The sequence below is a fragment of the Taeniopygia guttata genome, chromosome 2, assembly GCF_048771995.1.
Source record: "Taeniopygia guttata chromosome 2, bTaeGut7.mat, whole genome shotgun sequence".
Classification (NCBI taxonomy): domain Eukaryota; kingdom Metazoa; phylum Chordata; class Aves; order Passeriformes; family Estrildidae; genus Taeniopygia; species Taeniopygia guttata.
This window is the reverse complement of record NC_133026.1, coordinates 19,007,528-19,031,124: the sequence shown is the minus strand read 5'-3', so window position 1 is coordinate 19,031,124 and position 23,597 is coordinate 19,007,528. Positions and strand designations below refer to the sequence as shown.

Here is a 23,597-nt window from a genome sequence, read left to right as displayed (position 1 = left end):
CACACCTTAAACATCAGCCCTCTCTCTGATCTGACACTTTGATATTCTTCCTACCAAGAACTGCTGCAGAACATCTCCGTTTCTTTTTGCAAGTTCAATGGGAGTGGCAGCTTTTGATGTACACAGCATTGCCATAGATGAGGACTAAAGGCCATGGAGCAATTTACACTGTTGTAAAGTTAGAGAGATCAGTAGTAATGTACATGAAGGAAATTCCCAAATAAACAAAGCTGAGATGAGCATATCGGTAACTTCCATACCTGAGTTTAAGAGAGGCCAGTGAATGTGAAAAGTATCCATTGCATGCTATGGAGCAAGGAATGCACTAATTCACCAAAAAGATGGGGATTTTTCATTAGAGAGGCATCAAGAAAAATCTTGTTTGAGACACTGGATTTCTGTCTCTATTCTTTACTTAGAGGATGAAAGACCTCCAAACTCATTTTTCTCCTGTCAGGAGGCATACTGGACTGTGGAGTTCTCCAGAATGGAAAACAAACACAGCCTCTCCAAAATGCATTTTTATCTCCTTCCAACTATAAAGCTGAATGAAAGCCCATGGAAGCAAAAGCCTGAAGGGGGGAAAAGCTCTGATATTATATAAAATAGAAGAACAGAGTTCTCTGGAAAACTTTTAAATGCTGTCCTTTGACTTCTTAACAACATAATTTTTCAAGTGTTCCAAAGAGCTATCCATTTTCTATTGACTCCACTAGAAAACAGTATTTTGTTTTGTTAGTTTTGTTCTTGTCGTGTTATGTCAACATGACATCCTGGCACCTGATGCTGACCTTAATGGACTCTTGACCAAAGACCCAGCACTGCAACTTAAAACACTGTCAATTGCTGCTTAAATTAAAATAAAAATAACAGATTTACAAAAATGTGTATTTTAGAGTACACAATATTTAATGGTGTTTCCATTAGTAATTCTTCATGTTTTGCTGAGCAAAATAAAGAGTAGTTCTAAAGCTACAGATTTTGAAAAAATACTTGGGAATCCTGCAGTTAAACACAGGGTTGTGCCTATTCAGAACTAAAAGCATTAAAGATGTTTACTTAGAAACAGCTATTACTTTAGAAAAGCAATTCTCCTTGTTCAGTAGTCAACATAATTTTTTACATTGCCTAACATGGAATTTGCTCAATCCCAAATTGTCAAATGCACCGGAAGGCAGTAATAATGTGGTTCCATCCAGCCAAGTTCGGTTTCATATGAAAGGCTTTTCTTAACTATGCACACACTTTTTTCTACTGCACAGGACTTAAATAGAATGAGACCTGAACAATGCCAAATTATATCCCATGTGGGTTTTTTTTTGTTGGGTTTTTTTTTTGTTTGTTTGTTTGTTTGGGTTTTTTTGGGTTTGTTTTGTTTTTTTTTTTTTTTTTGGTTGGGAGTCTTTCAACTTTCCCTGAAAAGACAAGGGACCAGACAGCCAATAGGACTATTTGAGGATAGCAGTTCCTCTCAAGGCAAGTCCTTATACTCTTTAAAGTATTACAGAAAGTATTTGGAATTTACAGTCATATTTTAGGACAAGATCTAAATTAGATAAAGAACAGTACCTGGAATCTTTATTTCAGCACTGAAATGATTCACAGGTTAGGCTACTTAACACAGTCTTGACATAAAACAACAACCAGGAAGCAACTGATGATCAAAAACATTATGGCCTTTCTTCCAAGCAGGCATTTTTTGCTCTTGTAATTTAGATCTGCAAGTCTTTTGCTGACTAGTAATACTGGAAAAAAGGCATATTGTAAAAATTAAGGGTTTCTCTCCATTTCTAAGTTTTGAGTAGATTCTTATCTAATATTTTATTACAGTGCATTGTGAACAGTTGCAGCAATTTTATTCATAGGCAAACTCCACATTTATTGCTTACCCAGTATCCTAGAATGCTAAGTTCTCAGTTTAAAAACAGAGAATAATAAAAAAAAAATTTTTTTATTATTATTATTCTGTGGCACTATTATCCATAGTGCCACAGAAGCATGTTTCAAACAGGCTAGGGAAAGTCACTTCTCCTATATCCTCTGTAAAGAGCAGTAACATTTTATTATTCTACTAAATCACAACATTTTCTCGCAAACCCCTAAAAAACAGTGGGCTGATAATTTATATTGTTTTTAAATGATCTGTAAATTAGTGGTTTTAAGTTCCTCTTTGGTAACTCTGGTACCATTAGAAAAAACAGTAGAACCAGAAAAAAACACAGAATTTTCATAGAATAAAATGCAATCAAATATTACCAGTTGTCTTACACAGGAAAATTGTGTAACTGCCAGTGTTACATAATTTAAAACAATATAAAGTGATACTGGAGAGTGGGGGAGAGGAGGGCTTTTCAGATAAACATGAATTACTATCAATCAGAACTTTAAATTATGGTAGATAGTCAGCATGGTATTTGAGTCACCTAAATCTTCTTTGCCATTTTCTTCCCTTTTCATTTTACATTTTAATTTAAATACATTTCTTACTAATCTACATAAGTTTTGATTGATAATGTGTTTATCACAACTAGCTTACAGACTGCCTCATGTATTAGTTGATGGAGGCCATAAGAGATCTGTAAACTGATTATTCAGTCATTTTATTTTTGATAAATATTAAAGGCTTCTAAATATCGGCTAATGGCAAATTCATCATTTGTTAATCTCACGTTATTTTATTATTAAGTTTAATGCAAGATAACAATGGTAGTTAAAGGAAAATGAACCCTTTGAGTTAAGCTGTATCACTTCTAACATTAAAAACTATTTAAATGCTTCATATACTGATGAAAATGAAGGATTCCAGTGATGTCAATGGAATTACAATTGTACGGTAACTAATATAAGTGAGAACAGAAATAAAACCTTGAGTTTTGCAGTATTATACCAACTGACATTTTTTTTATAATTACATTGCAGTTCTACTATGTATGTACACAGAAATACTACTACTACTTTGAAACACCATAAAGAAGTGGACTGACTATATAATATTAAGAAGACAAAAGAATTTTTTTATTTACCTGACTTTGCAATTCACTTTGTTGCTTCAGGCGAAGATTTTCTGGTGTATCAGCCACTGTAGTAAAGGACTGCTTTGGGTAATGTCTAGAAGAAGAAGAAGTACAAAGCCAAACAGTAAATATTTGTACATGCTAGAAAGTCAAATGCATCCCAGCACTCTTTCCTACAGTGTACAGAATTCTTTCATAGTTTGCTATGAATTAAAATATTTAAATATATTGTGTCAGACGTGCCTTACAGAAACAACACAAAGGAGTAATGGGTCTAAATCCCATCCATTCTGCCTGCCCACTGACTTCAAAGACCAATCAGCCAAAATTTGCTTTCAATAGAGTGATCAAAACTACATTTAACTGCATTGGCTTGGTATAGTCATGTGCTGGACAAGGACTAAACTAAAAGCCCTTAAAATGAAATTGGTTTACAGAAATGCTACATAAGAGAGCACAGCTGGAGTACCACAGGGTCTTTAATCCTTTAGTGTAGGAACCAGAAGGATCAAGGCAGGTACTTTCTGGATAGAGGAATGTCAAATGCTTTAACAGTAAATATGTCAATACAGTATTGTAATATCCAGCACCAAAGGCTGTGTTGTCTCAGAACTGCAATGCATCAGGCATTTTTTCTTTCAATTTGAAATTTTACATCTTTACAATATGCTCCTACTATTTGCTTTGGCATTTTATGGTAATATGCTCTAGGGGAGCCTGCTTGAGCAGGGAGGTGGGACTAGAGGGCCTTTGGTGATCTCTTCCAATCCTAATCATTTGGTGATTCTGTGAACTGTAGCAGTCAAATCCTCCTCATTTACAGAACCACTATTTATTAATTTTCATGGATTTATCCTGTAATTTTGCTGTCAGACAAGAAGTTCCCTAATAGGAAAGACCACAAAAAGAAGCAAATAACAAAATGAAACAACACAGCCAGAAATAGAAATAATATTATGAGCCAGGAACACTATGAGCAAACTGATTCTTACTAATTACTTTCCATCATTTTCAGTCTGAAACTAAAATGTTCATCTTACTATGACATGAGGCACTCATGTCTTCAGTTACCATTCACAGCTTTCCATGTCTGCCAGCTCCCCTATTTGTGCCTCCAACATTTCAGAGTACAACAGGCATAGTGTTACAGACACAGTAACAATTGATTACAAGTTCTACAGAGAGAGTAAGCAGTAACTGTCTGAAGACAGAGGATGTGCAGTATTAAACAGTTCCATGTTCAAACTCCAGGCCATCTCTAGCGTGTTCTTTCAGCAGCTAGTTGTATGCTGTTGCTATGATTTCATCATGAAATTTCTGTTCTGTCTAAACATGATGCATATTTTCTTTCGAAATTGTATTTTGTAAGAAAGTTTCCTCTGTACAAATTATATTTCCATGGAGTATATGCTTTCAATCAAAAAAAAAATACCTGCAAAAATGAAACAAGCATAAAAATTAAGGATTTCTGGTTTTATCCAAAAGCTAAATGTTTTCCCCTCAGAAATCAAAAATCAATAATTGATGAGAAATGCTGCCTGAACTTAATACAGTCAACTGCCCCAGACCTGATTCCCCCCATCAAATGACATCTTGCATTGCCAGACTTCTACACCACAGCACAATGGAACAGACTCCTGCACCAAGAGGCTATGGAACACCGCCTCATTTATGGTGTCATTACACAGGGAAAACAGAGGAGAAATACAGGGCAACCTAGGGATTTCAGGTTCTCAAGGGCTAATAACTGTATAGAAAGAGCAAAAATTTAAACATCTTGATGCAAGAAAGCTTTTCTACACAGAAATGTAAGCATTATCCCAGACTAGGTACTAGCAGATGGACAAACAATGCTACTCTAAGTTTATGTCAGCCACTTACTCAGAGAACTCATGTCACTGAAAACTAGAAAGCAGAATTTCTAGGCATGACACATTTCAGATATTCATTTGGAGTTACAGCCAAGCCCTCCCAAAGTCCCACCCAAGATGGAGCTTTGGCCAGAGAGAGCACCGAGTTCTGCATACGCTGCTGCCCCTTCCCTCCTTTTCAAACCAGGGGCTCCCCCCCACCACCCCTCAGATCAGCCAATGCAGCAGAACGGCTTAACCACAGCTCCAGCAACACACAGGGAGGCAGAACCAGGCTCTGCACAAGGCAGCTGGTGCCAGCATTGTGTAATACCTTGGGACAAGGAAGATACTTCCAGAAGGGCTCCTCTTTTTTTTCTTTTCAATCTCACAGTTCATTTTTCTGTATAGAGGCAAAAAACAAATGCCAGACTGGCTACAAGGAGGGTCATAAGCCCTTTTTGGAAAGCAGCAATGAGCAGATGGGGAAAGCAACAAGCCACCTCACAGCCAGGGCTTGCTGATGCCCAAGGAAGATTGCAGCAATGGTGCACAATTCACACCTTAAAGCATAGCAGCCTTCCACATAGCAGCCATGAGGTATCCATGGATAGCTCCTGTAGATGACAAAAACCCCTATCCCTAAAAAAATATAATCTGCCATACATGCATCTAAAATATTATATTAAGCACATGTTGAATGCTGGAAGCATTAGCATTCATTGCACTGCTTTACACCATGGTTACATATCATGACCCTGGTAGTATAATCATAGTAATCACATGAATTCATCCTTTTTAACATTGAGAACACAGAGTGCAGCCAGCTCAGACAGGGTTTTTGGCCAGGTCCCCTTGGGAATTGTGTGGACAATACTGAAGCAAGTGTCTGAGCCACAGCCCCCAGGGAGCCTGTCAGGAACAGCAGCAGAGAACTGCAAACCCAGGCTCTCAAGTTAAACCTCTCTATTCTGAAGCATAAAAACATACACCTTTGTCCCCATCATTCACCAGCTCTTACTGCTGATCATTTGTAAATAAATGCTTTCTTCCACAACTAGTATTCAGAAGCTCAGAGATATTTCAACATTCCAAGCAAACCACTTGAGAACCAATGTACCTAAGATCATTATTTATTTAAGAAGCACTAGCTCCATACTCCAAGTAAAAAAGGTATGTTCAGTCTTGAAGATACTGTGCTTTAATATGCTTGAAAATACTATGTAAACTGATTTTATCAATGAAAAGTATTTACACTTGACCATGGATGAAAACAATGACAAGTGAACAAAACTGCTGAAATTTGAATTGGTCTTTAAACTGATCATCTAACCCATTTATCAAAATTTAAACCATTTATCAAAATGTATTACAGCAGTAACAATAAGAATCATTTAGCAAAATTGAATTAGCAGTGCATTCTACTATGGGTTGTCATTTTAACCGCAGCTGATTTATGAAACCACTCACATGGTATTTCAAACCAGAAAGACATGGGTTTAGATACATCCCTTCTAATTTATGGAAATTCTTGCCTCAAATGCATTTAAAAAAACTACTGTTAAATTTAAATCCTATCTTCAGCTTTCTACATTTGTTTTAAGTTTACTGATACCATGTCTTCAGGATAATTACCAGTATTTAAAATATTAAATTATGTGAAAACTCTCAAAGATACCTTGTACCATTGGATACTTTTGTCTGAAATAGAAGTCTGAAACACAAGTGTTGAAATTCAATAATCTGCTACTTTAACTATCAGTTTAGGTCTATACCCCATTTCGTCAAAATGTTCTGAATAAGGATAAGTAACTGGATGGCAACAGCCTTTAAATTCAAAAGGCTGACAGTGGTCCCTGGTAATCCGTTGCTCAGCTTCCCTTTTGTTCAAGATGATGTCTGAGAAAGAGCCAGGAATTGGTTAAGGAGGTTGATCTCATGTCAGCTATTTAATGGCAATGTTCAAAGGATTTTTTTGTTTGTTTTAAGTCTTTGTTAGTTGTCTAAGTCTACTTAGCAATATGTCTTACCACACTAATGCTATTAGGATTAATCCTCTATAAAGATCTATACAAGAAGTTCCAGAACAAATCAGGATACACAGTAGAGTGTCTCTGCTGCGGGTTACTGTACTGCCTGCCTCAGCTGCATAGCTTGATTTATAAAGCAAACCCCAACTCAATCTCTTGCTGCTTATGAGGAAACTCCTTATATTGAAAATAGGATCAGTAAAGCCTCTGAGAACTCAGGAAAGCACCTGAAAGTTACCTAGCTTTTCCAGTGACTAAATATAGAAAATTTCCTAAATACTTTTTTAGCTGTAAAGTTTTCATCTGCTTTTCCATGCTCTCAATCCAACAAAAGGAAAGAAAAATGTTCTGAGAGATAATGGGATGAAGTTCAGCTTTGTCTCTTCTGTAAAAGGTCAGATTCAGACTGAGATAAATTCAAGCATCTACTGGAATTACCTTCCTTATACGTCGCTCTGACTTAACCAACATTTACAAAATACTAAGAGATTTGTGTGTGTTTCTTATAACTGTAAATTAACTGTTCAGTTACAGAATTCTGACCATGTCAGAAGTACTAGATTTCTATGGAGTTATGTCTCCTCTAAAATATCTATTCCATATTTGTCTGCAACATTAAATTTGTGATATTTTTTAACCAGATAACAGGTACAAAATATACAAATCAAAATCAGTCTCCTAAGCAGAGGGTCAGCTCCATCACATCTTTTCATAATACCAGTTGCCATCACTGGATGTCACATTAGGCTATCTGTCCTCTCCTATGTTTTGCCCAAAAAAACTATTCTTCTAATTTAAGCAAATGCTAAAAGAGAAGGTTTAAAAGGAAAAAAAAAAAAAGAAAAGAAAAAAACCCACAAAAACAAATAAAAACTTATTTTCACTTGCAGTAATGCAGATTTGAACAAAAAAAACCCGTAAGACAATATAACAAAACTAAACCGATCTTAAAAGAATTATAGAAAACTATAAAAATAAGTTATGCTTTTAAAAATAGCACTTCGGTACAGCATATACAAAAATTGAAAACTGATATTAAATAGTGAATACTAATTTAGCAGTCTGGATGTAACCAAAGCTCAAAAATGATGGACAGGTAGGGAAGCTCCATCTCAGACCTGCAAGGGCCCAATCTGGTAAATGTGATCTGAGCTCATGTCAACAAACAGCACAAAAACAGAGAGGAGAAACACAGGTCTCCAATTGAGTCTCATATAAAAGACACATGACAAAATAATTTTTCCAGGATAAAGTTGACAGGGTATTAAGTTGTGCTTGGGAGTGTTTAAACTGGCAGTTAGAAGAGACACAGGACTGCTTTAAACCCCTTATCTTGAAACTGTGTCATTCACAGAAGGACATGTAAGATGCAAAACAGCAGAGAAAGAACCAGCAGGAGGGAGATCTTGCCCACAGCTGACTACTTGATTTGAAATTCGTGCTCAGTTGCACTTGCAGCTCTGAAGCTCCAGGAGGGATTTCTCTGGGTTTTCTCTTTTGTTTTGAGTTTTCTGTGCAAGATCACTTATTTGCATGCAATTACAAAGGCTTTTGTAGTAGGAATAATGTAACTAGTGCATAATACAGTTCTGGGCAATAAAATGAACAAGAAATACATCGCAATTCTCCAGAAATTATCCAAAGATGGCATTCTCTTTGGTTACCTGAATCTACCCCTCTGTATGAAGAACTGTGGCTTAGTTTGCTTTGGAACACATTTTTCAATTTTTGCCTTCTGCAGGAAACTTTTCAAATATTTAATTTCTGTATCTGTACTTCTTCCTTGAAGTAAAGGAGAAAGTTTCTCCCATATGCTAGCTAAATGCAAGTTCCTTTTTTATGAGAAAAATCCCCTAGAGCAATGAGCTTGTATTGATTTGCAGGAGAGTTAGCAAGCGTAAGATCCATTTTAAAAAAGTATGAATATTCCACTTGCTTATTGGGATAAGCCATAACACCTTTGCTCCTAGAGTGAATGGAAGTCCACATATCCCACTAAAGCAGGCACATGTTACACACTGTGCTACCAAACTGGCACTTGATACAGAACTACAGAGACTCATATCTGGGGCTGCGTTCAAAATCTAAAGTTAGGGAGGACCACATTAAATATTTTGACTGTATCTGGCCCCAAGACTCAGGTTAGTACCTTACTGTTCTCGGTTAGAGGCTGAAAAAATTAACTATTTACTGAAAATGACAAGGCAGAAAATGTTTACATTTTAGATAAAAGAGTTTAAAAAATTGGATAGTCAACTCTAATTCCAAATTTCATGCTTCCCACCATTTGAAATTTCACTCCTAAATACTACTGCACCAAACTAGCGGAGCAGTTAACTCTGCAAATCTTTGTCACACATTGAGGAACCCCAAAGAACAGAGAACTGGACTGCACAGCCACCTTTTAATCACTGGCAGAAGGGGCAGCTATTGAAAACCGGTCTAGACCCGCGGTAGCTTATTTCAGAATTTAAAAGGCCAGTTAATTTTTGAAAATAGCAAAAATCTTGTCAATTTCAAACTTTCTCATAGCATGTATCCAAAATCATTACCATTACTCATGTGGCCAGTATTGGCTAAGTTCTAGAGAAAAAGCATAGAAGCCACAACATTAAATTACTTTGTACTTACAATACCAAGATCACCAAGAAACCTATCTCAAATACAATTTCAGATACATGGGTTCTCTGAATTTGCAATGTTCCATATTCATATTTTGATTTCAAGTAGCTCCCCTGAAAACAGCTTAGAGCCAGCTTGGTGAAGACAGAAGGCCAAGTGCCTCTAGGCCAACACCAGCAGTGTCACACAGGCAGCTGGGCTCATGCTCTAACCACCAAGGAATGCTGTCTTCCTGCTTCCTCCCAAAAACTGTCTCAGAATTAAAAAAATACCCCAGCTCTCAGGTGATCTTAACTTTTTCCCCATTTCTTACATTTTTCTTTTCTCTCTCTTTTGCAATTTTATATTTATTATACATAGAAAGATACATTGTTAAAGAGACAAGCAAGTCTTGCTTCTTGAGAAATTTAGGTCAAAACATTTAAATTTTAATGATTTGAAAAAATACAGCAGGAGGAGGACACAGTTCATATCTTATCATATAATACTAAGAATTGTTATAATACAGATCTCAGCCCAGTAGCATCCAGATTCAGCAAAAATATCAAAAAGAGTAAAATCCAATCATCATGGACTTCAAAAGTAGAACTGCTAGAATTTTCAGTGGAGCCAGGCACTCACCCTTTCAATAATTTACCTATTCCTCAGCTATGGGACTCCAGTGCTTGGGGAAAGAAAATTAGTCAGTAGCAGACCAAGAACTACAGCATAGCCTGGAGCTGCGCAGAAATCTATTGGCAGCACACTAGTAGGCATTGACAACAGATCAAAAAGTGAGAACCACTGTTGGAGAAGGATACACAAAAAGATGCACAGAAAGTTCAGAGAAGCTTGAAAGGAGAAGGCAACAGTGGCAAAACAAAACAATAAAAAAATCTGACTGCAACAGCAAAATCCGCCAAAGATATGCATACGTACATGCTAACATTTGTCACTGCTAGACTGCTCCTAGGATATCACACAGTGAGCTCACCCAGAGCTCACCCAAGCTTATACATCACCTAGACACAGAAAATTTCACAGAAGTTTAAGAAAACTTTGTAATCACCAGTGGCACAACAAAAGGCTGATGATTCAATATTTCCGTAGTATTTTCTTCCAGATATTGTGATTATTATTTCTTCCAAAATATCTGGGAGACAAAAGAACATATATATGAGCAGGAAAAACACAAACTTAAGCTGTGTGTGAAAGAGACATAATTCATGCATACAACAATGGCAAATATTCTTACAGAATTCCTACATTTTCTTATTATTTATTCTATGTCCAATATATCAGTATCTCAAGCAGCATGACACTAGATCATACAAGTGTAATTGCTCCCAGTCAATTGGTAGCACTCAGTATGGGGATTTAAATACATCTAAACAGACAACTATTTTTCAGATACAAAGACCAGCCATAAACAAAAAGAAGTAAAACTTGCATCTATCCTAATAATGCTTTCTTCTATGCCAGCTTTTCAAGTGCAAGAGCTACAACACAAGGGAGAAGTTTCATTCTGAAAATTTTAATGCCAAAAATCTATGACAATAACATCAGAAATCAAGAACAAGTGATTATCTATTGCTCACTGCCTCTATTAAGCCTCCCTCTTCCAAGGGACTATTGACTGAAAGAATGAATATTTGCTACTAAGAACTGAAATTCTTATTCATCTGGTGCCTAGAGAGGCTACCTGGAACAGAGGCTAGACAGTGTTAAAGGAATAAATTTATTTATTTATAAATTCAGTATTTATTAAAAAGGCCTTCAAAGGATACACCTTGGGCAGTACAGGAGCCTGGCCATGGCTCTACCCAAGATGGACCCAAGATGGACCCCGAGTCTCAAGTTTTAACACTTTTATAGGTTTTGGTCCATTTACATATTGGGGTTGATTGTCCAATTATAGCTTCAGGTTATGAAGTCCCATCCTCCCAGACTGCTCTCCTCAATTGTACTCAAAAGTACAATTATTTGTACTTTTTGGGCCTGAAGCTGCAGCAGTGTCCTTGGTTCTCCAGCTGGAAAAGGATTATTTTGTCTAACTAAACTGTGGAGAAAACTTGCTGACACTTCATATTAAGTTCAGAATGATACCCTAATGCAGTACAGAATCTGAAAAATTTGAAAGCTAAAACTTAAGGCATCACATGCATTCATTCAAAACATGTTAGGCCATATAGTGCTGGATCAAAGCTGTAATGAAACTGGAGTCCAGCTGTTGTGCTCTCCTAAAACTGAAGGTATAAGTCAAAACCTGGAAAACTAAATATGGAATAGTTCATAGCTTCCATGTTTTCTACTTCTTAACTCTTCTGTGTAAGTCTCTTCTAGCTTTTAATCCTCATGCTTTTCTTCATTTCTTCAGCAAACCTACAGAGCCAAACTTCATTAGACGATTATTGGCGTTTCTGAATTACAGAGCTATCATTCAAGACACGGCAAATACAATCAAAAATGCCTCTTTAACCGCAAAGTGTATTAAGCATATGTCCTCCAAAATGGTGCCATCATCAGCAACTCCAAGTTAGAGTCAAAAAACCTAACAGAGTTACTTTTACATGTGTGCTAAAAAAAAAAAAGGAAAAGCTGCTTTTTTGTCATGGGAAAGTTGCTTATTCACATATTGTACATTCTAAGCAGCTATGTTAACCATGCAGCTGTATAAAATGTCTCTCCTTTAATGTATCCATTTCTATAGAATTAGTATTAATAGAAAAGAAGTTTATTTAGTATATAAAATATATTTTATGCTAGTATAGTGTAAAACAATTTCATATTACAGCACATTTGCCTATACAAAATTATTAAATTATACATTCAGCTTTTGCTCACAAATAAAGAATATTCTCAGCAGAGCCTGCTTTAGCTTGTTCTGCTGAAAGGATACAAGGATGCAAAAGCAAACACTGTAATTTTTAATGTAAATCCTTGGCAAAAGTCAATATATTACCAATTTAATTTAATACTGTTCTATACAACACATCACATAATGTTCTATACACCTCACGATGTGGCATAGGATGCCATATTTCACAGAAGATCTGGTCTGTAAGCTCCAAATTCTAAAGTCTGTGTAATTCAATCAAAACACAGAGTCCTTTTTATGTGTTTATCATGAAAAAGCAACAACTATGTCACATTTTCACTAATACCCAGCAAACACCTACAGAACTTCTGCATGTATTTATGCTTTCAGCTCCTCATGGACCATTAATTATTTTGACTAGAACCAGGTGCAGTTGCCATTGCTAATTAAATGCTCCATCAGTATTGCTACAAAGACTATCCCCTCTCCTCTTTGCTTTCTCTCTTTGCTCCCTGCTTGAAACAATACTCCCATGTAGCTTCCTGTTAAAGTACAGGGGTTTCTGTCATGGCTCTTAGTATTTTCAATTAAAGACTTAGGCAAATGAATGAGCTTTATGTAATTCATAGAGCATGGGCTTTCCCATCACTTTCTTGGACACAGACCCTAAATTCCACCCAAATACTGTTCCAGAGACTGAAGCAACTGCACTGCATGTCATCCAAATGGTTTCCACAAGTTTCCACAGAGAAAGTGTTACTCAAACGATAGAATCATAAAGTCATGGAAAGGCTTGGGCTGCAAGAGACCATAAAGATCATCTAGTCCAACCCCACTAACACAGTCAGGGATACCATTCATTAGATCAGGTTGTTCAAGGCCACAACCTGGCCTTGAACACTTCCAGGGGCAGGGCATCCATTTTGCTTCTTTGCAAACAAGCAGAACTTGATAACATCTCTGGAGTTTTTCATTCTTTTAGGCTGAAGAGCCTTCCAACAACTTCAGGTCAAAAGGCAAAGAAATGCTTTCCATCTCCCCACTTTGACAGAAGAGAGCAGCTGATGAATGGCTGCTGATATCCTAACAAATTAATCCTTCAGGATGGAAAACAGGCACAAACAAAATCACATATAAGAGGAATGCAAGCAATTCCTAAGTCAATTTACAGAAAAGGCCTGCCCAAAGCATAAACCAAGTACTTTAACTACAGCAAAACGCAGAGAAAAAGCTATTTCCATGAGGTATGCAAAAACTCAGCATGTCAGAGCAGATACATTATCACACTGCCAGATCAAATGCAAAAAGGTGAATTATGGGATAGATGGAGAAGAAAGGAAGTCACTGAACTAATAGTGAAAAGACATGTGATATGTGCAACATGAAAGGACAAGCTCATGCTTCAGATCACACAGCTTAGTCATTAAATAGCATTTACACCACAGGAACACAGAAGACCTGGGAAGGTATTCGTAACTATGAAAAAAAAAAAAAGAAAGTGAAATATCTTCTACCTTTCCTTTTTATTCCTAAATGCTGCAGGCCACAGATCTCTCAGATGTCACTGTCTGAGCCCCTTCTACACCTATTACTACATTTCTGCAAACCCATCAACCAGATCCTCCATGGCCAGAGCCCTCAGAGGGCAACTGAATCCATTCAGAATAAAACTGAATATGTGCCTTTGAGTAACAGATAAAGAGAGATGACAGGAAATGCAAAGCAAACTATCTGTAGCTGCTATGTTGAAGTTCAGTATTGCAGGAAATATGTTCACAACTGAAGCTTGCATGTGAATACCTAAAACTGGTCTTATGGTTCAAAAATTATTATTTACCCTGTCAGTGCATGATCAGTACCACGTCTTTGCTAGCATAACAGACAGTAAAATCACAAAACTGTCATCTTAAAAAGTCAATAAATCAAGGTTTCAAGACCACAGAGATTCCTTTAAACTGGTGGAATATATTTCAGCTGGTAAATTACATTTTGATGAAAAAACACTTTTTGTCAAAAAATGCTATTTCACTACAGTGATAGCAACTTTGTTGCCAAATGTTGTTACAACTATATACAGATTATAACTAATAAAGTCTTTCACAAATACAAAAATAAAATTGTTATTTTATAAAAATTAATGAAGAACATAGCAATTAGTTATTTCATTATTTGTAAGTAACTTTAATTCCATTTCCACAGACTCATAAAGCTTTCATTTGGGACTTAGATAATTTTTGTTTCCTACAGATCTACTAATAATCTCATTCAATGATCCAGTCAACCCTGTCCGTTCATAGAAATTAAAAGTATATTTCCACCAATTTCTTGCAACTCGGTGAGGAAGAAGCCTGGAGCCTCTGAAGCAATTCAGTGACCAACATTTCCTGAGTGCCAGCCAAGTCCCATGAAATCACTGGTAAAGCACATTGCTTCCTCTACAGGCCTGTTGAAATTTACACTACAAAGATATTTTAGTTTACAAAAACTGTATTTTCTGAATAGTTCAGGGGAAAAAAATAACAGTATTTTAAAGCTGAAGAAGCCATAAGCCTTTTGTCAAAACTGAACTGTGTTGAAATAGTCTCTTGGATATATAATTATATTTCCTTGCCTGTGTTGAGATTACTCCTGGGATCTTCATATGGATATTTACACTGTGGTGAAAATATACTACCAGACAAGAGTTTAAAGTTCCTACCATAAATAGCTTTCAACACAAGAACAAATGCACAAAATAAAAACACTTTCAATATTCAATCTACAGCTTTTCCAAATGCTTAAATCAACTCTTAAGCATCTACTTAAAATGCAAAATCTCAGAACAGATTTAAATCTTAAAACACAATGCTCAAATCTGCAAAAGAACTCAGTTTTGCCAGACCCTTTCATCTGTCTGTCCTCCTGCACCAGCATATGTGAGCCTCTGACTGACAGAGCTCTGTCTGCCTTTTATTAAAACCCAGATATCCAAGGCGTTGAGCATTGTCACTTCTACTCCACTCAGGAGCAGGAAGACCTCACTTGAGAAAGCTAAGGCATCTGTGGAGCACTGCAGTGGTCAACAAAGGCAAAGAAAGAAAGACCTCTGCACACCATAGCTTAAATTTGCTAAGCATGTTATTCAAGTGAAAAGTAAAATGAATGACGGCTGCCCACACTGAAGACTCAATGAACATCCCCAGTTTCACTGAAGTCCAAATGGTGAAAAGCTATGATGGAATCCAAAATAAGTACCTGAAAAAACTAACTATTTTCACAGGACAGAAATCCTGTGGAGTAAAAAAGATAACTAGGGGGGAGGGGGGAGGAAGGGGGGGCAGGGAAGAAAGTTTGAGGGCATACTAAATTAACCTGGTTTTGTCAAAGTTCTTAAAAATACACAAGTTGTGCATTGCTCACTAGTGAAAAACTAAATGTTCCATTTTGATGAGAAGTTGGATATATTACAAAGAATAGGTATAGGGATTACTGTCAGCATAGCTGTTTAATTTCTGCTTTATTAAGAAATAAAATGGAACAACAGAGCATAGCTATTTTTTGCTGTTCAGAATTTAAAATATATACCTTCCCCATGCAAATACTTTTATGTCTTTTAAGTGCCTCGTTTTGTTTTTTTAAGTCTTTTATTATGCTTGTTAATATCTTCTTGTTTCTTTTAAGGTTCCTGAATTTTTAATAAATTTGGCTGATACCTGGAGCTCAATCTCTGGGAGTTTCTGGCTCACACAGTGTCTAGTCTCATGACTCCCTATCAGTTGTAAAAGATTGATGAGGTCCTTCCCTGAAAATCCAGTGATCCACAAGCCTAAAAGCACAGGAGCTAGAGCTAAGGCAAAAGACATTTCTTCAGGTTGCCAGCAATGGCTCCAGGCACTTAGACTTCCACATCTGTGATAGCTAATTAAAAACATCTAGCAAGACTCAATGATAGTGAGGCTGAGTGCCATAGAGCAGCCCACATACTACTGCTCAAATCTCCTACTGTCCAAAACAGGGTATCCAAATTGCCTGAGCAGAGCAGAAGTTGGCTTGTGTGTGAACAGAGCCATACCTAGGAACTGGCTGAAGTTATTGTGCCTGTCAGCATTTCAGCAATTTAACCATGAGTTTCATTCATATCTCTAATTTGCTAATACAGATGAAACAAAGGAATCTGAGCTGGAGTTCCTATACCACTGGACTCCCACCTCCTGTGCTCTCCAGGAAGAAAATTCAAGAACTTCTGCTCCACCATTTTAGCAACGTGCATTATTCTGTGTGGCTTTTCTAAACCCTCTTGCATCTTTGTTTCTAAATCACAGAATCACAGAAGAGCTGAGGCTAGAAGTGACCTCTAAAAATTTCCAAAGTACGGACAACTAGAGCGGGTTGCTTGCGACCATGCCCAGTCCCCTTCTGAGTATCTCCAAGGACAGAGCCACTCTGGGCAACCTGTGTCAAGTGCCCAATCACTTTCACACTGGAAAGTCAATCCCAAGTTCATCTGTGTGGCCTTTTGCTTCATTCCAGTATGTCTCAGTACTCCACTCCAGATTCTCGCCAGGGCTGAACAGAGGTAAACGAGCACTTCCCTTAACTTGCCCTATTTGACCCTATTTTTCTAGTAGTGGATTATATGAGAAACAAAAAGAAACATATATTTAATATTTAAACACTCAAATTCTATTATGGTCAGCAGTTTCTTGTCACTATAATTATTTACCTTAATACTAAATTGCCTGCTACTGAGAACTCTCATACATAGATCAGGTAGCCTTTTTCTCCCCAAAGCCAGCAATTGCTAAGTAAGGTAAATAAGGAAAGGACAGCTGCAAACATTCATAACCAAAGTAAAACCAGCAGTGGTATGAGGACAAAGTCTTTCCAATGGCTAGCACTGCAGCTGGCCAGAGAAACAAGACTCACTGTCCCAGCACATTTCACTTCTTGTCCCTTTCTTTCGTTACTCATCTCAAATCTCTACCCCTAAAACTCTGCCTATCATTTGTTAGCTGAAAGTGTTGGGAAGGAAGCAACAAATGAACAAGGAATCTCACATGCCAGAACGGGGTTCTGTTTCCAGTAATTCTTGCACAAAGGGCCTTCAGTGTACAGTTCTCTCTGTGTGGTGCCAAATACAATGATAGTCTTGCATATGTCCCACCAGAGGTGACTCCACCACCAGCCTGACAACAGTTGGAGCCTGAAAGAGACACACCATGGTGGCATACTGACTGCTACTAGAGAAGGCTCAACCATCTGCCTCCTGCTACTCGCATGACAATGCAAGCTGCAGTTTAAAACACCCTTGTTATGTTAGATAGCCTTAAGCCTCTCTCTGCTCATGCCCTGCGTGGGCAACATAGCTTCCCTTTACCCAGGAGGATGCCTGGGCTGCATCAACAGGAACACAGCTAGCAGATCAAGAGAAGCACTTATCCCCTTCTGTCTAGCACTCATTAGACCACATCTACAATGCTGCATCTAGCACTGGGCTTGCAATATCAGAAAGATCAATAAACCAGAGTGAGATCAGCTGGCTGAAGACTTGCCCCATGAGAACAAGCTAAGGAATCATGGCTTGTTCAGACTGGAGAAGAGGCTTTGAAGCAACCTTCCAACACTTGCAAGGAGTTGGAAAAGAAAGACAGACAGAAAGACAAAAAGACAGAAATAGAGAAATTCTGCAAGGAGTATCAAATATAGGGACAGGCTTTTCACAGTGATGCCTTGTGGGAACACAATAGACAATGAGCATAAATTGAAAAAAGAGGGGTTCAGGTTTCATATAAGAAGAAACTCTTCCACCATAAGGACAGTCAACTAGTGGAAAAAATTACCAAAGAAGTTATACAGGCTCCATTGCTGGATGTTTTCAAGATTTGAATGACCACAGCTAACTCTCTTCTGAACAGGACCTCCTGAGGTTCCTTCAGTCTGAAACATCATATGATTCTAAGATAGGCGCCAGTCACATTTCTAAGGCTCTGTAGAGATATCTTTGAACTGGTGGGCTCTTACATTGAGGATAGCAGGGTCCGTGCCCAGCAGAACTTTAGATACTTGGTAAAATCTGAGTCTTATTTCCTTCTTGAACTATATGAAGGTAGTGCACCTGCTTGTACTGTACCTCAGCACGCCGGAAAAAGAAATAGCTTTCAGAATAAGAAATGTACTGCACCAGTGCAGCAGCCCTTGGCTGAGTTTTCCCTGAGTTTCATTAAAGTCAAAGACTGACATGCAACAACCAGGCTGAGCTTGGTGCAGAAGCAAGGAGATTCCAACACCTCAGCTGTCTTGACATGAGGTAAGCAGTGATAACTTATCTAGGTATGTATCTATACATTAATCACATGTCTAATAAGCATGTGCTCCAAACCTCATGGATAAAGTGAAGTTAAACAAAATAGATTTGGTATAATGAAAAACAAGTTCAGTAAACATGCTACAGAGTACTCCTGCATCATGCTCCAGCTCAGCAGCCTTCAGCAGGAATCTTGTCAGTGCACAGAAATGAGCCAGTCAAAACCTGGACTGAGTACAAAACATGACATATAGGAAAAATTTACAACATCCTTTATAAGGTAATGGCCATTGTTTCTGTTTTCCCAGGCTGTAGTAACTAAATATCCTCAAATGTCACTGCTACCCTTATACTGAATAACCTACCTCATCCTTGTTTATAGCACATTCCTCTCTATGTTACTGCTGTGTTAAACACATGCACACATGTCTACTACAAAATACTCCACTGAGACTCCCATCAGTCCAAAAGCACTCAAGCCACAGTTGCCTTTGAAGGAAGCAAAGGTTACCCAGGCTAAGCAGCAGCTGGTCGTGATGCACACAAGCAGCAGGGGCTGTCACTGGAACAGAAAGACAGCGAAAAATTGGGTCAGCACATTAAAGTGGACTGTCTGCTGTATGTGACCACAACACAGCTCCAAACAGCTGTGAGAAACACTTCAGTGGGAACACAGCTTAGCTTCCCATCCATAGCTTTCTGTCCTGCTAACAGGACTTGGCTCAAGGTTGGGAAGGCCTGTTAAGGCTTTTCCCTGCTGTCCCACTTGTAGATTACAGCCTAGGAAAAAAACCTCACTATACCAAAGTCTAACAGCATAAAACATCAGATATTTGTACAGCACCTTATTTATCCTCTGTAAAAGATACAAGGTGCAAGCAAAAGGCAAAGTATTGGAAATATGCAATAATTCAAAGACTAAAAGGGTTCCCAGAGAAATCAATTAGTCCTTCACCTGAAAGACTTCTTCAGTTTTACTCTGCTCTGAATGTGGATCACAGGCCTCTTAACATTAAGAGGTAATTTCTATAACTTTGTATTTCTTGACTTCTGCTAAAACAAAAACAAATTGATGCAGCAGAAGTTTTTAAAACCCAACCAATTTCAAATGCTAAATATGTATATGCAGCCAGAACAGCAAATGCAACACTATCTCCTGACTTTCGTCAATTTTGTCACTTTAGGTTCCACCAATTGTTTTCTATTTCTTTTTCCAGCGAGTCTGAGAACATGGACCCAGTTAATAGAAGCAACCCAGAGATACACACACTTGCCAAATGTGACCTAATCCATATTAGCTTTAGGTACCGGGTTTGAGTTAAAGCAGATTTGTGCTTTCCATTTTTTTTCATTTAAGTAGATCAGCTCAATTTGATCTTAGTCTGTTTTTAAAAAGACAGGTTTCACTGAGATTATAAAACAAACCTTTCCCTGAGAGGCAGAACCATCTGAACTAAGGGCACACTGGGAAATATTGATGGGGAAAAGGCAGCACTGTGACAAAGTACTCAGCTGCATCTCAGGAAAAAAAAGAGGGAAAGGCTGAAGAAAATGAGAGTCTCAAAAATGTTTTATAACAGGGGGAAGTGGGAGAGTAGCTGGAGAATAAGGCATAAACTATTTTCTTTCCTGCTATTATGCTATCAGCTGACAGTGACAGAAAGAGAGGGAAAATGGGTCAACCATGCTAGACAAACAAAAACTCCACATTACTATCTCTGTCCCAAAAAAAAGAGGACAGGATGGTCTTTTAGAAACATAGCATGACATGCACTCAAAGTACAAGAAGGTTTCCTATGCTTTATATCGCACATTCTGCCCTGAAATGTCAAGAGATCTGAACATGACTATCTATATCTGTCATTAGGAAAGAGAATACACTTACAGATCAATGGGAGCCACTCCCTGATTTATGAATCTCATATCCCTCCTAATTCTTCTCATAAACATCATGAATCCATATGGTGTCCAAGTGTTACATTCTGTATTTGATTTAGGTTAAAAATATTTAAAACAAACTGAACCAGATCCAAGATGTTTCTATGCAATTGAAGACTTACCCACTGACTCCTTCTTAGCTGAGCCTCAGGAATGCAGAGCATCCTTTATAATTCAAGTGCATTAAATCAGATGGTAAGAACTTCCCATTTAGAAGATAACATAGAAACAACAAGCTTTTTATTAAAAGATTATCAAAAAAATCATGTGTAGAATTGCAATCCTGCTTTATCTGCACTTTTTTAGTGATGTATAACCTAAGCAAGGTCACTGGTCCCAGCTCTGCAAAGGCTTTGCTACCATTTTAAACTGTCTTTTTTTTTAACCACAGCTCTGAGTTCTCGGTAAGGAGCCCGATGTCTGCAAGTAGACAACAGTAAACCTGCAAAAGCCAGGAGCAGGGAAATGCAACTTTACCAATAGCACACAGTGTCTCTACAGAAATCTGTAACAAAAAAGTGGGGGGAAAAAAAGTAGGCAAGGGCAGCCAGGCCAAGAAATTAAAACACAGACGCATATACACAGAGTTTCATAAATATGAAGTGACTGAGGCAAAAAGACAGAAAAGAGAAAATTAGTGAGGGAAAAAGGCAGATGAAATTGAAAAGTAATCGTGTATTGCCGTTTGGTGAAAATGACTCAGCATTCTGTGGGCCTACCATGCAGAGCCTTCAAATTTTTTTCAATCTGTCAAGATATCGATTGGGTTGGAAATCACAAATACAGGAACTGCATAGCAGGGTAAATTTCTCCCTCACAACTGCATCAGAAAGATTTGCATGGAAGGAAACACATAGGAGGGCACAATCATCTTCAACAAACAGCAGTGCTGAAGCAGGCGCTACAAGAAAGAGCGTCATTGTCAGCACGGCTGTTGGCTGAGCACAAAAAGAAAAGCGTAGTAAGAAAAATTGTCACAAGCTGACCTTCAGACAATAACACAATAGGAGTCAGAATATGGACTACGGCTATTGACTAATAATTCACTGGACAGCAGCTACACAGAAAGACAGGAAATTAATATGCAGTGGGGGTTTTGTTTGGTTGGGGGGCAGGGTGGGCAATGGTTGTTTTTTACTTTCAGACTGTTACTTTGAAGATAAACTATTATCCTCTCTCAGAGGTGTGAAGCCAATTGCAAATACAGTAAATAGTAGCTGTCAGTTTGTTGCTGAGCTGAAGCTTGGACCCTCTGGTCTCCAGAGAATGCACCGCACAATGAGTTTGCTGCCCATAATGGGTACAGTCTACTGCCCAGACATCACTATATGGAAAAAAAATCACTAACACTTTTTAAGGTCAATGAAAAGAAACAACTCACATTATTATAGCCAACAGCCAACAACTATGTAAAATTTTGCTGACAGATCCCCAATAGCTGTGTTTGAATAAGGACCATCTTAAAGCATATGCACTGCTTATGGTTTCTTCAATGAAAGCTTAATGGGCTTTGCTGATGGGATCTGTAAAAAAATCAATCCACTCAAGGGACCATCTGCAGCCTCCGGTCAAAAAGACAGTGTCCTGGCCAGCCTGGAAGTTGGCATGCTGCCTACTGCTATGTGAACCATGGCAAAATTACAGATGGGGCATAAACTAAAATGAACAAACCTGAACACATTACACAAACACCTCAGTAAAAATGTACAGCTCTGTCTGTGTTAGTAAAATGCTGCCAGTGCATATTTTGGTTTTGGAGACAGTCTCCATCTGTAATACAGCCTCAAGAATGTATGCTCCACCTAAAAACATCACATGGATTTCACAAATTTCTTACTGATTTCACTATCAAATTTGGCAAAGGCATAACAACATACAAGTGTTGAGATAATTAAGGTTAACACAGAATTTTGTTCACCCAAAGATATTCCTCATCTTCAAAGTACACAGGTATGTGAGAGTTCTTTATTGATTTTTATGTTTTGTTTCCCTCTTTGTGATCTCTAACCAAAAATGTGACACTGGGTCCAGTTTCAGCTGAACAATTTTCTAGCAACAGTTTTGCTTGGGCTATATAAGCCTTCTTCCAAGAGTTTTCAAGGCCCAAGTGCATCTCCTGACCAGAAGGTCATTAATGGTACAGTAAGTTGTGGGAGTGGATAGGTGAGCTGTAAGGCAACAAAAATCAGACTTTCCTCCAAAAATGGAACTGACTGTAATCAGTTTGTCACAATCAGCATGGAATTTAAATTAGCTGTCTCCAGTAACCAACAAGTCTACCTCTACACATCAATGGAGAAAGACAGGCACCTCTAAATGGTGACTCACTGCATTCTTGAAGAGCTAAGGTAAAAGGTAAATGCAGCAGAGAAAAAAGCCAGAAACCATCACCACTTCCTCCATGAAACCTTTTGGAAGGCAGTGGCTCACACCAGTCAATGGATACCACTCAGCTTTTTGAGAAACTTCCCAGCAGATAGCACTATTTATTGAGAATCTTATTTAATGCCAAAGCACTGCAAAGTACTATTCAGTTTCCTTTTCCACTATCATCAGGCCACCATTTATCCTATCCAGTCTCTCTGCACATACCTATTCCCTCTTTGAAGCCTTGAACAGAGAGCACTGACATTTAGCTAATGAGATAATCTTCTTAACCATTGAGAGCAGAGTAAATAACTATAGTGCAGAAAGAAACCCGAAACTATTCTCACCCTGAGTTTCACTAAATGGCTGGAGACAATGAAAAGTGTAGTTGAGAAAGAATAGACCAGTATTTCCACATGTATATAGGTTACTGAAGTACAGCAGATGAGTTTCCCCCAGCCTCAGCCTACTGAAGATTCCTGTTCTAGGCACTAATTATATTTCACTTGTGAAAAATATACTAAATACTAAAAAATATTTATGTCTCCAGTTCACTCAATATTTTTTTTGTTCAAGTGTGATAGTGAACTTTAGAGCATTGCTGTTAAATGGAAACTTAAAATATACATTAAGAAGTGAGAATTTTCTTTTAATAGCTGTTGACAGTCTAGCTGCAGAGTTATAACACACAGACTA

At 37.8% G+C, this 23,597-nt stretch overlaps 1 protein-coding gene across 1 annotated transcript in view; it reads right to left on the bottom strand.

Moving 5' to 3' along the window:
* Window positions 1–23,597, bottom strand: part of NEBL (nebulette) — a 251,267-nt gene that overhangs the window by 173,484 nt on the left and 54,186 nt on the right. The window contains 1 exon segment of the mRNA XM_072925465.1: window positions 3,024–3,108. Within this exon segment, the coding sequence (XP_072781566.1) occupies window positions 3,024–3,108 (85 nt within the window).